Below are 17,292 nucleotides of genomic sequence, written 5' to 3' on the forward strand. Positions count from 1 at the left end.
AATGATAAGTAATGACAAATTCAGCAGCAATCTTGTTAAAAATTCGTTAAAATTTTTTGAGCAATGAAGACCCCTCTAAAAAAAATTGTTGAATTTAGTGAAACTTTCCGCTTGATAGAGCAAGAGGTAAGGTGACGTTTAGCGATGTAATAGGTTTTCTAAAATTTTGCACATCAATTGTAATACAGATAACGATAATTTTTTCTGCTAGATTATGCCCCATGGCATCAGGCAATCAATCCCTTGGAGTCACCTATATTACACAGACTGATTAGCTTTAACTTCGTTATTGTTAGGACCGTGGAAAGGCTACTATATCTTACAAATTGAGGCTTTCAGTTCGCTAAACCCCTACTCAATTTGCATTTGTCAATGAAATATTGTCCGACTCTGCCCTACAGCATCTGATTAGAAAGATCAACGGACAACTAGTTATTTTGATAATGGTACCATTGGATCTAACTCAAGAGAGCCGCTATAGAGAGGCATAGATACCAGTTTTTTTGCACGGATCGATACCAATATTTTTAAGCGTCCTTGAAAAATACCTTCAGGAAAATTATAGCGCCATGTATGTTATTCCTAATAAGATATATTCAACTACGAAAGTGTGGTCCCGTTGCCTACTTAGAAAACGTGCCAATTATTGTTACGGTGAAACCCTCTGACTCTGACGTTAGAAGTGCAAGTTAACATGTGGTGACACACTGGTGTGGCAATCATCGCCTCTGCATTGGAAAGACCAGGTGGAGAAGGACTTGGCTTCACCAAAATCGCTAGGCGTTTGCAGCGCCAAAAAAGAAGAAGAAGAAGAAGAAGAAGAAGAAGGTTTTATAATATTTTATGTTATTTTATTTTACATATTTTATTTTATTTTATTTTATTTTATTTTATTTTATTTTATTTTATTTTATTTTATTTTATTTTATTTTATTTTATTTTATTTTATTTTATTTTATTTTATTTTTCAGCAGCCCCCCCTATCTATAATTCTATGAATTTTAAAATAAAATATACTCCAATTTCAATCATATTCCTTAGAGAACAGATATCTTAACAAAAAAGGTTTCGAGAAGACCTTGCACCTGGATGTTGTCTTACGTCTGTGACTTCTGTTACCAACCATTTGACTGTATATAACTAACTAGACATTAGGGTGGTACAGAAATTTATTTTGTATCTTTTTCTCCTCGGAGTCATGCTCAAAAGTTTCGTTTAGACGCCAAAATAAGTCTCAGAAAATAACAGCCCTTGATATTATTATTAAGAATGTCAGCATCGCACATTTCGATTTCCCATAAGAATACCACAGGAAAAATTGTTTTTTTTAATCCAAATTTTTTGTTTAATGAACGATACGTTCAACTGTAAAGGTCTTGCAGTATTTTTTTTAGAGAATTGCACCTCCTACAAAAAAGGTCTGAAGTCATTTTTCACCTAAGTCAACTCGGTCGAAAGTTATTCGAGGTCAAAGTTGAATTCACCACTCTTTCAATTTTGACCCGAATAACTTTTGGCCGAGTCGACTTATCGAAAATTGTCTTCAACACTTTTACGGTACAACGTATCCTTAAATATAAAAATCAGAAGTAAAAAACAATTTTCCTGTGTGGGAAATCGAAACGTGCGATGCGGACATTTTTAATATTCATATTAAGGGCTCCTATTTTCTGAGACTTATTTTAGCGTCTAACCGAAACTTTTGAGCATGGTTCCGAGGAAAAAATATGTTTTTGTTTTCTGAATCGCCCTACTACACATACGTATGTATGTATGTATTCCCGGCGCATAACTTCTTTTTTTGTTCGAAACGTTTTTATTTCTTGCTATCCTCCAATTTCCAAGTTTCCAATTGCCTTCAGCATTCTTTTGTTGCAGAAGTGTTTTTACTACGTTTTTTTTGTCTACTCTTATCATTTAACGTCTTAACTAAAAGGTCGTCAATTTTAAATGCTGTCATTTACACACACATTCACTTAGTACACAGAACTCAGCTGGAAGTGCATATATACATATATATATGTACATATGTATGTGTGTACTATGTATGTATGTTTAAGGAATTGCCTGCAAACGAAAAGGAGGTGGGCGCTCTTGCCTTTGACCTTCGCCAAAGATGTCTTGATTAGATAGTTGTCCTCTCCATTTAAGATTTCAAGCAAATAGTAGACTTCTTTTTACAACGCTTTTTTTATTCAGTTGTCCCGCTGTAAGTTTTATGCGAAAGTTTTCGACATTTTCTTTTCAATTTATTTTTCTAGTTGAAAGCAGCGGGCTATTAATTTATTGTATGATAAAAAAGAAAGTGTGTATTTTGTTGGGTTCTAACTTGAAGTTGGCTAAATTATGTATGTCAATGTGTAAAGCGTTTCTTTATGACATAATGCCTTCAAATGTAGTTACAAAGTGTCTTCAAAGAAATGCTTGGATGTTTTTTTTTCTCTAAAGCGCAATACTGTTTTGGGTTTACTTTAAGAACACAAATAAAGAAACTATTTTCAGCAGTAAAATTTAGTTAATTTCCGAAATTCTTAATTTCTAAACTTTTGAAGTAATCGTGTTTTTTTTTTTTGCGAAACCCAAACAAGCATTCTTATTGGCATAGTTATTAATTCTCCACTTTTACACTCACCGATGGTCCGAAGGATGTTAAAAAGTTCGGCGCCTGTATATCAGCTGCATACAAATCCTCCAGCGGCACTTCGCGCAGACAATCGACTATCTGCTCGTGATGCTTATTCAAATCCTCCGGTATCGAACAATTCAACTCCTTCGCCAATTTGACGGCGAACAAGACTGGATCCTCGACCAGTGCCCAGGATGAGTACGCCGAGCCGGACATGAGTATGGCGCGATGGAAGAGGCCGCGCACCATTGTCGGCGATGTCATGAGAAAATTGATGCAAGCGGCGCCAGTGCCATGCCCCGCCAGCGTAACTGCATTCGGGTCGCCGCCGAATTTCTGTATATTCTGCTGAATCCAATGCAGAGCGGCCATTTGGTCCATGAGACCGTAATTGGCCACGCGCGCATGTGCCTGCGGGTTGGGGTTGGCATTGAGGAAGCCTGCAGTGGAGAGAACAAACGGAAATTCAAAGAGAGCGAAGGAACAATAAAAAGTTGCGAAATGAATTTAGTGAGATAAGCGCGGAAAATCAGCATAAATTATAGCTATTGCTGTTTGGTTGCAAAATGGGCGCGCGCGGGCGATCGTTCGCTCGCCTGCATTTGTGGCAGTTTAACTTAAGGCGCTGGCACTTTATTAGCGCTATATATTTTATGTCGGCTATTGTGGGTTACTTTTATTTCCCTTAGTTTTAACATTTTTCTTTAACGCCGCAACTGCAGCTTTCGTTTCAAGCTCCGCAGGCAGTCAGCCAGCTGGCCAGCAGCGTGTCAGTGCATGTTCGCTTTTATGTTGCTAGTTAAACTTAACCGTTGCTGTTGCTGTTTCCCTTCATACTCACCCAGAATTCCTAAGCGGTAATTAAGCGTTACAACGACCACTTCGCCGTAGCTCGCCAGCACGCTGCCGTCGTAGGGATTTCCGCTGCTCCACTCGAACGATTCGCCGTGTATGAACACAATTACGGGCAATTTCTTTTCGCTGGCGCCTGCTGCAGCAAGGAGGTGCGAGCATTCCAGTGCGAAAGCAGTTAAGCAATAAATGTTAGATAACGGTAAATGATGAGAGGGAAGAGGAAATAAGTAATATGCTTAAACAGTAAGTAAAATGTTGTTAGGTGGTGCATAGATAACGGTATATAAATATATATATTTGGCACCTTAGCGCTGGGTGGCACAAAGAAAATTAAAAAGAATATCCCAAAGTAAAATTAGAAAATAAAAATTCATGAGCAAACACCCGTAAAACGATTCAAGCGCCCTTCCTTAAACGCTTCCGTTTTGAAAGCAGCAGTTCTTTCTATTACGGGTTTGAGACGCTTACGCGTAGTTATTGTAATCTTTTCTTGTTTTTGCCTCTATTATTGGTTTTTTTGTTTTCACTCTAAGGTCGCGTCCTAGCAGCATGAATATGAAAATGGGGTCAGGAGCAGTGGGACTAAAACGGGGACATGGCGCAGGATCAACTGCACTGAGGTGTGTGAAGCTATGTGGGCGCGCGTGTTGATTTAATTTGCTTTAATTTGCTGCCATGCTTTTCGGAAGTTGTTATTTGTACATTCTTGAAGCGGTCGCCATCCCATTAGCAGCTTTGCAAAGGCATTTAAGCTTCGTTTCGTTGCGCGCATTTTAAGGTTTGTACTTTGCCCCGAATTTTTCGTAGTTACTTTGTTAGTTATTTCTCAGATAGTTAACTTTAATGGTGGCACTAAAGATGGTTTTCAAAAATTTATTCTGATACTAGCGTGTTTTGCTTGAAATCTCAGTTTCGGTACATATAGGTAAAAAAGTTGCAAGGACCACTTGGATCTTGGAGAGATTGGTTACTGTGTAGTCGATATCCTACAATGACAACAGTTTAGAATACGTATGCGAAGGGAAAATACATTTTTTCACAAGCCGAATGAAAAATTCGGTCGGTTCGGTTCAACGGCTCGAACCCTTTTGCAGCTTTGGATTAGTTCATCGAAACGGGTTTTTTCGTATTTGAATTGGGGTTTTGGTTGGATTAAATTTTTCCAGCCTATGGCTCTGGGAGCAAAGAGACAAAAAACACACATTCTTCTACACTACCTATTAATTTTATGCAAATAAACCAAGTTAAATAACAAAAAAATAAATAAAATTAATTTAACTGGCATTCCAACAACACCAAACCAAAGGAAAAGTGACAAAGAATGAGCTAAATTGTTTGTGTTCCTTGCGGAGTTGAAACTTCAAATTTGCTAACCGCAAGTAAATTAGAATTTTCAATCAAAAAGTTTGCACGGCGTGCTACTAACCACCGCGGGCTGGCAGTAAAGCAGCGTCGAAAGTTGTAAAGTAATATTTAAATATTGTATATATGTATGTATATGTAGATATATCAACCTACAAACTTCTCTGTATATACATACATACGTTAAGCTATTTCAGAGTTATTTTTTTCTCAGAAACTCTGTGTGTGCATACCTTGTGAAGCAAAAACTTCTTAAGCTTGGAAAACTTGGCAATGCCTTCCTTCACTTTTGCTGTTACCACAAATTCAGTCAGTTAGTTGTCACTTAAGGTTTCCTAATTTCCTGTTCAAAAGCAAATGATTTGAAGAGAGATTATTTTTAAGATGCTACACTATGTTAGACATTGCTCACGAGTGAGTTGGCGTGTACCTAAATATGGGTCAGAGTGGAAATTTAAGGACGATCGTAGATCTGAAGTAAACTTTGAACTTAATTTTGATCAGCTTTTTTTGCAAATATGAGTGGCCGATATGAGGTTCCATTGTAGGTGAAAGGTACCGGAAAGCAATTTAATCACCAGTAACCCATGCAGGGAGGAGTGGGAAGAAGATATTAACATTCCAGTATCTGGCAGTATCTACACAGAAGGCTCTGAACTCGATAGCAGGAGGCGTCTTGGCGTCTTCTCACGAAATCCTCCTCTAAAAATGTCTTTTAGGTTATCAGGCTACTGCAGCATATTTAAAGGATATATGTCTTAATTTTTAGTGATACCCAGGCTGGATTCAAAGCTCTTTCATCTTTTACTCAAGGATTGCGCTGGACTTCCACTTACCTCTACAAGAGATAACCTAGCAGAACAGACTTCACCTCACTTGGAGCCCTGGACATAGAGGGAAACTGTATGGCAGACGAACCTGCAAGGCAAGGCACGATCTGGAAAAAAAATTTCCTTGTAATGAATGCATTGGTATGCCATAAGCCACTAGCAAGCTGCTTCTTAAAGAATTTTTATACAAAGAATTTGGCGCAATGTGGAGTCAAAGTAAGACGTCTCGAATTTCCTGGCAGACGAGGACCAAACGGGATTTGAAAGGGCCACGATGCATCAGCCACACGATATAGTTACCTATCTAGGTAAACGGTATTTTTTTAGAGTTTCTATTTTACTATAACGACTAGACGGACAAGGATTAATTGGATCTGCCAACGCTCTTAAGAAAAGAAATTGTCGCATTTAGAGTGAAGAGAGTTCGCGATACACTCGTGAGGCACCGTTGTATCCACAAAAAGGCCACACTGCCTCTGCGATTTATAAGTCGGTGAATTATTTTGTCCTAACTTCTTTTAAAATGAGTAGGTCACCGTCAAAAGCGATTTTGGATAGACTTGGCTACATCCATATAGTGATGTCACCATAGAGTGGTTAATAAATGGTAAATAGGATATAGGGGAGGGAAAGCTTTTCATTGCCCGCTTTACACAACTCAACACAGTAAATAAATATAAATGCGAACTGCAGTAATTAATGGCGATAGGGGAAAATATGCATATCCTTGTTTAAAGCGCAAAACCGCGTAACTGACATTTGTGCCAAAAATGAGATGTGCTCATCGGAAGCTCAATTCGTTCCAAAATTTAAATATTTATATATCAAAAGGTAGAGATAATTAGATAAAAACGAGAGAATGGTATTGGAATATGACAGATTTTACTATCTCCTGTAAAATGTGGCAACCCCACATATGCAATTTTGTACTTTAAACAACGATATCATATTTCAAATATCTAATAATCGGTTTATTTGAATGCATATGTTGATATTTGATGGATGTTTGAAAAAGCGACTGCCTGAAGCGTTATCAATTTCAGAAAATGCAAAGTGAGCAACAATATCATTTGTCATGCATTCAACAAAAAAAAAAAAAAAAAAAACGAATTGTATTTGCGCATGCAGCGAAAACAGTCAGCAATATAAAACTGCTGAGTACTGAAAATCGGAATATAATTATTTGCGAATGTTTGCACAATTACAGTAGATGCAATAAAATTACCCTGAAAAAATCGTTGGACCATTTGTGGTCTATTTGTGTCATGTTGGAGTAATTTGAAAATGCTCGCCTGTAATGCAGTGACGTTTGAAGTACGTCAAAGAGAACATAGTCCTTTTCTTGATAGAGTTTTTTTTTTTTTGTTTTCTGCGCCTTGGATAGCTGCGTTTTCCTCTTTTGTTATTGTTAAAAAAAGTATGTGACATGAAAGAGTAAAGAATATTGTATTTATTCTACCAAATATTAAAATCAGGCTCATTGGGATTGTTTTTTAGCATAAATCTCAAAAACCTGTAATTTGGTTTACTTCAGATCATTCGCCATAAACTTCTGTGCTCAATTGAAGTTGTTGTAGTGTGAAATCTTTCAAAATCTTTCACGGTTGTTTTCTATGCAAATGAAGGCTTCCAATGATGCAAACAAGCACAGCCGTATGTCTACTAGTTAAGTAATACTTAAAATTTAATTAAAAATTCAGTCAAATGAAAATGCGACAAATGATGCCGAAAGGATCGTTTGATTGCTTCTAGTAAAAATGTTGAGCAATAAATACTCAATTGTTTTGCTTTTCATGCTGAGCATTATGGCGAACAAATAAAATAACATGTTTGCGCATGTACACGGTGATTATAACAGTTTCTTTACATTTAATTAGGCAAACACGTGCGTACATACATATTTGCTAATATTTTGACAATGTGTACTAAATAGTTAGCAGCATTATTTTGACTATTGCTTTCGGCATTTACTATAAATTTGCTATTGTCCTATGGAGAATATCTAATTTACGCAAAATTTGTGTTGTTTTGTTGCAGTGCGGTATTTTAAATATGCTGCTGCCGGCAATTACTATTTTTGAGTTTAAATTGCCAGATAAGCAGATGAACAAAAAGACACAGCTTGTGATGGCGCATATTTCGATTAGTATCATTATTAGTATGACATACATACATATACACGTGTACAAACATATTTAATAAAAGTATGTTTAAGCTAAGTTCAGTTTATTTTCAGCAAAAATTCCTTTCAAATCTAGTTTCAGTTTTGGGAAAACAGCGAAGTCACTAATGATGAAACTAATGAAGCGAATACGTTAACACAATTCAACACAATTGCCCGCTTTCGAAATAAAAATTTGTGATCAATGAGTGATGCGAATAACTCTCGTATCTATTCAAATCAATCAAATTCAAAACAAACAAAAAATCAATTAAATCATAAATAGCGAGCCCCCTAAAACTATTTTGGCCGTTATTTTTTTACACTTTAAGATATTACGACACTTAACAAGGGTTGTGAATCCCACAACTGTTCAAAATGCGTACATGAATTTTTTCGACTATGCGCGTACACTGAGGGAAATAATGCATAGTAAAAATTAATACTTTATATTTGATTATAGTTTAAAAATGTTCGAATTTAAAAATAATATTTTCATAGAAAATTTATTACGCACGTATTTGACTGTTCACATCTGAGTATATATATATATGAGTGTACATACGCACCCCAAGCATGCAGAGCGCCGCTCTGAGAGCGGTGACAACACGTACAAATCGCGTGGCTGAGGTTTTGATGGATATTCAAGATTGGAAAGCAAATTTATATGTCTGGGTGTAGGTGAGTGCGCAAAGATGCTTGCCAGTGAGAACTTTCACATTTTCTTCGAAACCTATTTTCGCAATTTGGTAAACTAATGAATACATATGTATGTACATATATGGCAGAGAAATTGCGTGAGTCCATTTTAAGTACATGTATCGGGAATGCACTTATGTGCTAGTAAATTTAGATAACTTATGTCTTCAAATCCACATAATAACAGAATTAGCTTTGTATTAAGCTTATTATACGTATAATAAACTTTCGGGTGTATGCATAAATGTTTAAGATTGACTTTCATCTTAAGTAGTCGCATTCGAAAATCGCATGCATTTCATTACTCTTCCGCATGTTAATTATAAAGTTGTGAAAAATACAACGCCCACATTGTTATATGTATTTTTATTTCCGGCAACAAATTTCAAAGAATGTTTTACGCGCGGCTTATGCTTTGTTGATTTCCTCCTCTCATCAAGTGTATAAAAAAGCAATGAAATGAGTTTGTTTAATAATTCGTGCTTTGGAACTTTTTCTTCATGACTTATTTTCTGGATTATATACATGCATATACATACATACGTATGCTCACTTATTCTCGTTTACACGTTATTTATGGCTTTGCTTTGTTGTCAGAAAACGCCTCTTTCATTGCTTACGTATGTATATATACATATATATATTTCAAGCCCCCAAACACGTTACGCCCATACTTTTAATATATGTATAGTATACCAACAACTTGAAATGGCTTAAAATACCAGAAGTACACACTAATGCAATGTATGTATGTCGAGTTTTTGTATGTTCAGGAGCATTTCGAGTTGGCCTTTGGGTGTATTATCAACGACTTGATTTGACATTTATGGCCAAAATATTTAACACAAAAAATATAATAGCACTTACGTATTATGCAATAGGAGAAATGAAATACAGACTAAAGTCCCAACAACAGCAGCATAAAATCTAATACATTTTTGGTATGTAATAAAATGAGCTTAAACTTAGCTATGTATTTAACTACGCATAGAAGAGTTTAAGCGAAATTTTATTGCTGTAAAAGCTGTCATTATTTTGCATAAATATACTTGTAGATATGCATGTCTGTATATTTGAAATGTATTTGGAGAAATCCCGCTGGGAAAAGAGGTAAGCATCTTACGAGGTAATCCATGTTTTTTCACCTTTTATTTAATGCCAAAATTGTCATCTTGACCAATGTCATTTATTAGTGAAGCACAAAATGAACAGCTGCGATGAGGCCTGACGTTGTAAGCTGCAAAATAACGTGCAGTCGAAATTATTTCCGAGCCACTTTGTTTCACACAAAATATTTTTATTGCTGACTAGCAAACACCCAGCGTTCTTCACTTCGCCTTAAGTGTATTTTTGTGCTGTTTGATACCCGGAATGTAATATTTCATTTATTTTATCAATTTTATTAAATGCAATTTTTCAAACAGGTGGCAGCCCTTCTCAAAAATATTTTCTGCAGTAAAATTTCCTAATCCTCTTCAGTTTAATACCCATACTGCCATATTTAATTTATCTTATCAATTAAATTGAATTAAAAATTTCAAACATGTGGCAATCTCCATAAAAATATTTTCGGCTGTAAGCCTTCTTAAACCTCTTTCTCTTCACAGCCATATTGAAATACTTACTTTATCTTAGCAATTGCTTAAGCTGCAATTTTAAAACAGGTGGCAACTCTTTAACTTTTTCCTTTCTATATTTTAAGTTAGACCTCTAGCAAATACATCGAGGAAAACTGCACTCAATGTAAGGCATTAGTTTTCGTTTGACGCGCGTACAAACATACGACAGACAGACAGACAAAAATTCTAAAACTTTAAAATTTGGCTTCTTTTGCTCTAATATTAACATTGGCCTGTTACAATTTTTCTTATATGAATAGTAGATGTCGGAAGTTAAAATTTAATAATACGATGTGATGTGCGATGTGGTGTGCGATATGATATCAAGGTATTATAGTTTTGGTATGGATATTTAATTCATTGTGCTTTAAGTGCTGATTTACATATATACATTTTTTGTGACCGTATAAATAAAAGCTAAATTTAACAAAAGGTCATACATTTGCCCCCCCAAATTTATCATAATTTTTTTTTCAGTCATGCTGTGGTTCAACATCAGCATCGACCTTTAATTAATATCAATTAAACGCGATTTGTTCAACTATTTCGAACCAATTTTTTTTTACAACCCGATTGGTAGATACATTTTTTTCAGAGACACAGTAATTGGCTAGCTTTTTGCATAATTAATCATCTCCTTACATTGCGTGGACGAAAAAAAATTAAATAAATAAACAAAGATATAGCGCTTTTCCACACAGCTCAAAGTTCTGTTAGATTGGCGCAGAATTAAAAATAATATGTAATTGCCGCTTAATACTATTAACTATAGAATATCTACTAATAGCAGTATTATTGCCAAGCGTCAAAGGTTATTTGAGCTTTTAGTTAGCTTTTTATTTACCCAATCGGAAATCGGTTAGTAATACATTCCTCTCAAAATGCCGAAGGTTTATTGTGTTTGCTCATGTTTAATAGAATTAATTTAAAAAATGATCAATCAAACCATTAAAACCAAAATAATCCCTTCAAATTGAATGAACCGTAAAGTCTGCACTGCACTGCCTGCCGACATTTTTAAACTATCAATAATAACCGGTTCCCGTCCACGATGCAATCACCCAAATTACATAAATTCTACATTTAATGCTTGCACTTTTTCACAGGCACCTTTTTCTGCTTCTCATATTTCCGCTCTCACTTACCATTAATTGGCGAGAATATATTCAAGTAGAGGCAGTCTTCTGATTGATTTTCCAAGAATGGCAGCAACCTTTTTAGATACTCCAGCCGCCCTTTTGGCATTTTCTCCAGCGCCGCCGTCTCATTTTGTATGTTGGGCAGACGTTGCGGACAAACGGGACTGTACTTGTCCGAAATGCGTATACCATCCCACGGTGCTGGCGCACGTGTCGGACTAAACCTGTGTCAGCGACAAGAAGAAGAAGAAGCAGAAGAAGAGAACAGAGGAAAATCAGTAATATTTACAAGAATAAAATAAACTCTTTGTAAGGCTACAAAAGAAAATGGATTAGTGCGATTGATCACAGATTTGCCGTTAAGTGGCTGTCGGCAGGCAACACTTTTTTTCCCTACCACCAACTATGTATGTATGTGTGTAGGTAGGTGCGTTTTATCTTTAAATAATGGAGCACAAATCAATTTAATTCATTAACAATATATCAGAGGGAAAAAGGCTTTAAGCGCAGTTGTCGTTTTCGTTTTCCCTGTTTATGCATTCCCGAGCGCAACTTTTTGTTGGCAAAAAAAAAATTTGTTTGTTTTCCCTTTCATTTCCATGCCTGTTTTATTGACCTTAACTGTCGGCTTACTGCACAAAAAGTTTTTTGTTTTGCGTTGGTCCTGTTTGGTAGATTTTAATGCTTATCGCTTTTAATTTCTGCCACTTTTATTGCTTTTGCTGTTGTTTCGATTTTGCAGAACTTTTGCAATAAAATTTTATTCAACAATTTTCCGGCTGATTGCTATGGTGGTAGATAGCGGTTGTTTTGACGCCATATTATAATTATGTGTCATATTGATTTTATTGAATCAAATGGAAAAGTTTTTTGGGTTTTTGATGGAATTTAAATGTTGGTATTTGCTGTACGTACTGGGTTTAATGAAGCTCACAATGGTGAGATTATTTTTTCTATGTTGAGCTGCCTATAGAAAAATTTGTTAAAATTATGTACCATATACGGTGACGAGAAAGTAAATGGGGAAAAGACATTATAGCAAGTTTTGCCTACTTTTCTTTGTTTAAAAAATTTATATATTTTTTTTATGAAAATATAGCTTACTATCTAAAAAATAACTTGTAAATCAAAGTTTCAAATTTTGTAGAACATTTATGAAAATGCGAAAAATTTTAACATGTTGATACAATTTTTAAACTTTTTTAATCAGATTTTTTTTTTTGGATTTTGCCCATTTTATAGCTAATTACATTTTAGTATAATAAAATGCCAGTTGGAAGTAGCTAGCAGCTACCGTTCATTTTTGTTTTTTTATTGTATGGGGAAAATGAGCACCACGTTTTACAAAAAAAAAATATCAAAAATCAACACTAAGTCCTAGATACTTAAAATTTTCACTAAACTGCATAACTAAAATTGAATGGGCTGCAAAACTATATACTCAGAATATTTCTAAGGAATTTAATTAAAAGCTAAATATTTTGATGAAACATAAGATCATTGTAACAATTGTAGTATTTGTGTTCATCAGTTTTCTTCATTCGTATTATCAGCTCTCTCCCTTTTTTATTTTTAAGGATCAAAGATTGAACACATTCCCGTACAATCCCCGATTTCGTTATTTGAATTCTATTGCTTTTAATCTCGCTTTGCTGCTAACGGAGAAAGCGTCTTATGTGGCTAGAACCATGATATTCAGTAGAAGATTAGCTGCCTTCTCTATAACATAAGTTTCAGCACGCTAGCCGCTGCAGGCGTTACTGAAGTCCCAAATCGACGCAATGCGGTTAGTGTTGGATTTTAAATCAATATTTATTCCACTTAGAAGGCCTCTTTTTATTTCATCCAGTAAGAAACTTTTTACATTTTGACTCCTTTAGCCTAGGAACGCTCTTTGTAGCCACTCCATGAATAAACATGTGCATTGAGCGCAGGTTGAAGTTCACTTTGAAGTCCCACCAGGGGTGCATTGCTTACCGCTCCTTTTATGCGAAGGCATACTCTGAGCCTTTGCTCTTTCTCAGTAGCTTTATATTTGTTCCCTTTATCTAGAGGCTTGCACCAGATTTATAATCGGTCTTATGACTTTCACGCACTTATTATAGGTTATATGTTACTTTCCAAAAGCTCTTTTCAGGTATCGTAAGCCCGAATGATAGATAAACATTTTTGTTGGTAGATAATAGGCGATAGCTTTAGGTTTTCTGGTGAACAAGACTAGTTACGATTTGTAGCCGCTCTCGTTGTTCTACTGAGAGATGTCATCTAGCGCTTATTAGATATTATTTAATCGGCGAATAGAGGATTTTTTACCCCCTCCTGGTGGTTGCCTCTGGTAGTTCTTTTTCTCATGAACTCTGTACCCTTTAGGTATGTGGATCACTTAGCTCACAAGAAAGAAGTCAATACATGTAACGCGTGCTGTTATATTGCTTCCGTCTATGTATTTTTGAATTCTCCTTCAATGCTGCCGATTCAATGCATTTCTCGGAATGAGGGTCTTTCAATTGTCTTCTGAATAAATGACGAAATAATTATTTATTGCCCTAAAGATGTTTTCCTGTTAGTGGTTTGGTTTCTCTACTTTAAGAATGAATATAATATTTAGCTCCCTCCAAGTTTTCGGGAGTCGTCCATCCGTTAAGTAATTGAGAAAGCAAATAGTTACGAGGTAGCAGGCGTCAGCATGTTTAAGGAGTATATGAAGGCGCTGTCAAGACTAGAAGGATATCACTACATCAGTTATGTTTTATGTCAATGAAACAGGCTGAGGAGAACATATCTCACATCTGGTTGAAGAGTTCGTATAGGTCTATTTCTATTCAGCGTAACTCTAAACACCAGAGTTGGATAAATATATTCACCACCGGCATGATTTTTCTTCCAAATGTTTCTTAATGGTGGAATCTGTTTTGTCATCGTTCAGATGGTACGAGCTTTTTGATTTGTAACCGATCATGTGTAACTTTTATTCCGATAGATAAGACCTGAAGTCCAGGAATTCCTCATGTTATGGGTTCCAAATTTTCTATCATTCTATAATAGTGCCAAGGCGTTGGAGATTTTATTGTAGAAGAAATAAATTAATATTTGGCACTCACATTTTTGTTAAACGTTAAACGTTAAGGCGAGCTTCAGTTAGTTATTGAAATTGCATGCTTAAAGTGAAAATTATGAAATATTGAATTTCCCTTGCACCAAGCGCTTTAATTTTTATTTATTTTTAACATATTAAATGTAAACGTTTTTTTTTCGCTCTTAGTATATTTACTTTCAATTATAACCTATATATTTTTTCGCAGCTTCTCCAATTTTTTTTTTTCATTTTCTTTTACATATAGTAATTCATTTCAACCCACAGTACCGACCAGCAGCATTATCTTTGCCGTCAAGTAATTTTTGCTGGGCGTTGTTAATAATACAATCAAATTAAAATAACGCACCCGACCTGACATCAAACTTATAGTTAATGCCACCTAAATTCCACATCGTCACTCATTTCTTGTTACATACTTTCTCTCTTGCAGGCGCACATCATCGTAGCTCCTACATACATACATACCTACATTTAATGCTACTGCTGCTTCAATGAAGCGAAAGCATTTTAATATTCAAGGCACTTAGATATTCAAAAATATTGCAGCCACTCAGCCGCCACCAACTAAACATTTGATACGCTGAAGTAATTCCATCATCATCGTCATCCAATTTGCGCATAAAGTGGCTATGTATGTATGTATGTACATATGTACATATGTATAAGTGTGCTTGTTTGCTCAGTAGTATGGTGGTCATGGCAACCACTGCTCCTTGTTTGATCCGCTTATAAAGTGAAGAGCGGCAACAAAAGTTGCAGCGTAATTGCTTGCAATGATGTTACAGCAACTTTTCAAAATTCTTTGCTGTGCTCTTTGTACATATGTATGTATGTTCTGATGTCCTTACGCTTGTTTGGCTATGTATGTATGTCCGTATGTATATATTTTCGAGTTTCCCTCTGTTTTTTACTGAGCCTTAACATATGCTTTGCAGTATATTTGTCGTCCGTTGTCCTTCAAAAACAATTTTTTTTTGTTTGCCTTTTTTGCTATCTTTTACATGTTTTCTTTTAGGGTTTTCTCAGTTCGTAATTTAACAGCACAGAAAACTACTATTAAAAAACAGCTGGTTTTCGTTTTACAGCTACAATAAAAATGGCATGAAATGCAAGTAAAAATTCGAGAAGCATAAACGGCAAAGGCAAACAGCTGAAACGAAGCGAAAATATTGCTTAGGTAGTAGCAGTTAGGTGGTTAAGGACAAAGACCAGGCTGATTGTTAAAAAGTTTTAGTAAAAATTACACCAAAATAAACTTACAGGCAAACAAGCTGCCAAAGCGGCGGCATTTATTTAATTTGTTTTGNCAGAAAACTACTATTAAAAAACAGCTGGTTTTCGTTTTACAGCTACAATAGAAATGGCATGAAATGCAAGCAAAAATTCGAGAAGCATAACGGCAAAGGCAAACAGCTGAAACGAAGCGAAAATATTGCTTAGGTAGTAGTAGTTAGGTTGTTAAAGGCAAGTCCAGGCGGTGTGCACACAAGCTGATTGTTAAAAAGTTTTAGTAAAAATTACACCAAAATAAACTTACAGGCAAACAAGCTGCCAAAGTGGCTGCATTTATTTAATTTGTTTTCATTGTGCTACCAAATCGCTGACGGACTTAGGAAGGTATTTTTTTTTTTTTATTATTATTAGACAGCATCCAAAAGTTTATCATTTTCCAATAGCAAGCATGCAGATGAGGTGAAGTGGAAAAACTTTTGCGAAAATGATTACTTTCGCATACAATTTTATGGGCAATTGGACGTGTGATCGCAAAACTTAAATTATTTCCATAATTTGCATAATGCTTTTATTTAGTCGATTAAGTTTCTAACTAGAAAAAAAACTGCGTAGGGCTGGTGCAAGAACTAACTAAAATATTTACTTCTCATAGAATTTTTTGCCGTTATAATGCAGATATTAATTCTTACTGCCGGTTTCACGAAATCAATTTAAGTGAAGTCAGTTTCCATATTCAAGAAAAAATTCAAATTGGAAAAAATTCAAACTCATACTCATACGCCATGTACGAGTACGGTCATGTTGAGACATGGCGTATGAGTAACATTATTTCCTGCTCCTATTCACAAATTGTTTTTATTTATCCATCGCTGTTAGCTTGGATTTTTTTTTGTTGTAAAAGAGGAGGCTTTGATACACATGCGCCTTTTGGAAAAGATTTGTAATTTTTCTGCGGCGTTCTTGCAAAGTTTTCTGAAAAGGACGTTTTCGATTTATTGTTTTAATTAAAATGAAAATATGTTTGGAAAATGACTTGATCTGGAAAAACGTATACATATCCATTTAATTTACAACCCCATATTAAGTTTACGTGTATCGGGGTTTTGTTTTTGTGTCACTTCAAAACTTATGATTTTCCCTACAGTGTTGCAGCACAAAATTTACTAAAAAAGTACGTTTTTGAGGTTAGAAAAGAAAAAAATTTATATACGCTAACTTTTATACTCTGACCTCGGATTTGGATTCAGCCAGCCAAAATACATAAGAAATTACCACTCTGGTCTACCGTACTTGAGACCTTTTCTTTGGGTGTCGGTTTTTATAGACACCGGCAGTGTTTCATTATAAAAAGTCGACTTCATTCATTCACTGCTCTTTTTATACCTTTCATGAGCATGAAATGGTATTATAACTTTGGTCCGATGTTTGTAAGTACCAGAACAAAAAGAGATAGACTCATGAAAATGTATACTTATATGATCAGAACGTCGAGCTGAGTTGATTTAACCATGTCCGTCTGTCCGTCTGTGCGTCTGTCTGTCTGTTTGTATGCAATCTAGTCTCTCAGTTTTCGAGATATCCGTATCAAATTTGGTATGTGGGTGCATTTTTATAATGTATTGATCATTTGTCGGAACCGGAAGAGTCGGACCACTATAACATATAGCTCCC

The 17,292-nt window shown here is 35.4% G+C and overlaps 1 protein-coding gene across 1 annotated transcript in view; it reads right to left on the bottom strand.

Annotated features, from left to right (window-relative positions):
- Nlg4 (Neuroligin 4) overlaps positions 1 to 11,515 on the bottom strand; it is a gene marked incomplete at both ends in the record, with an annotated part of 64,107 nt that extends 52,592 nt beyond the window's left edge. The window contains 3 exons of the mRNA XM_017623105.1: positions 2,633 to 3,066; positions 3,468 to 3,617; positions 11,298 to 11,515. Coding sequence (XP_017478594.1) covers positions 2,633 to 3,066; positions 3,468 to 3,617; positions 11,298 to 11,515 — 802 coding nt within the window. The remainder of the gene's footprint in view (positions 1 to 2,632; positions 3,067 to 3,467; positions 3,618 to 11,297) is intronic.
- Positions 11,516 to 17,292: the final 5,777 nt, after the last annotated feature.

The sequence above is a fragment of the Rhagoletis zephyria genome, unplaced genomic scaffold (assembly GCF_001687245.7).
Source record: "Rhagoletis zephyria isolate East Lansing unplaced genomic scaffold, Rhagoletis_zephyria_1.1 Rzeph_scaffold_03042, whole genome shotgun sequence".
NCBI lineage: Eukaryota > Metazoa > Arthropoda > Insecta > Diptera > Tephritidae > Rhagoletis > Rhagoletis zephyria.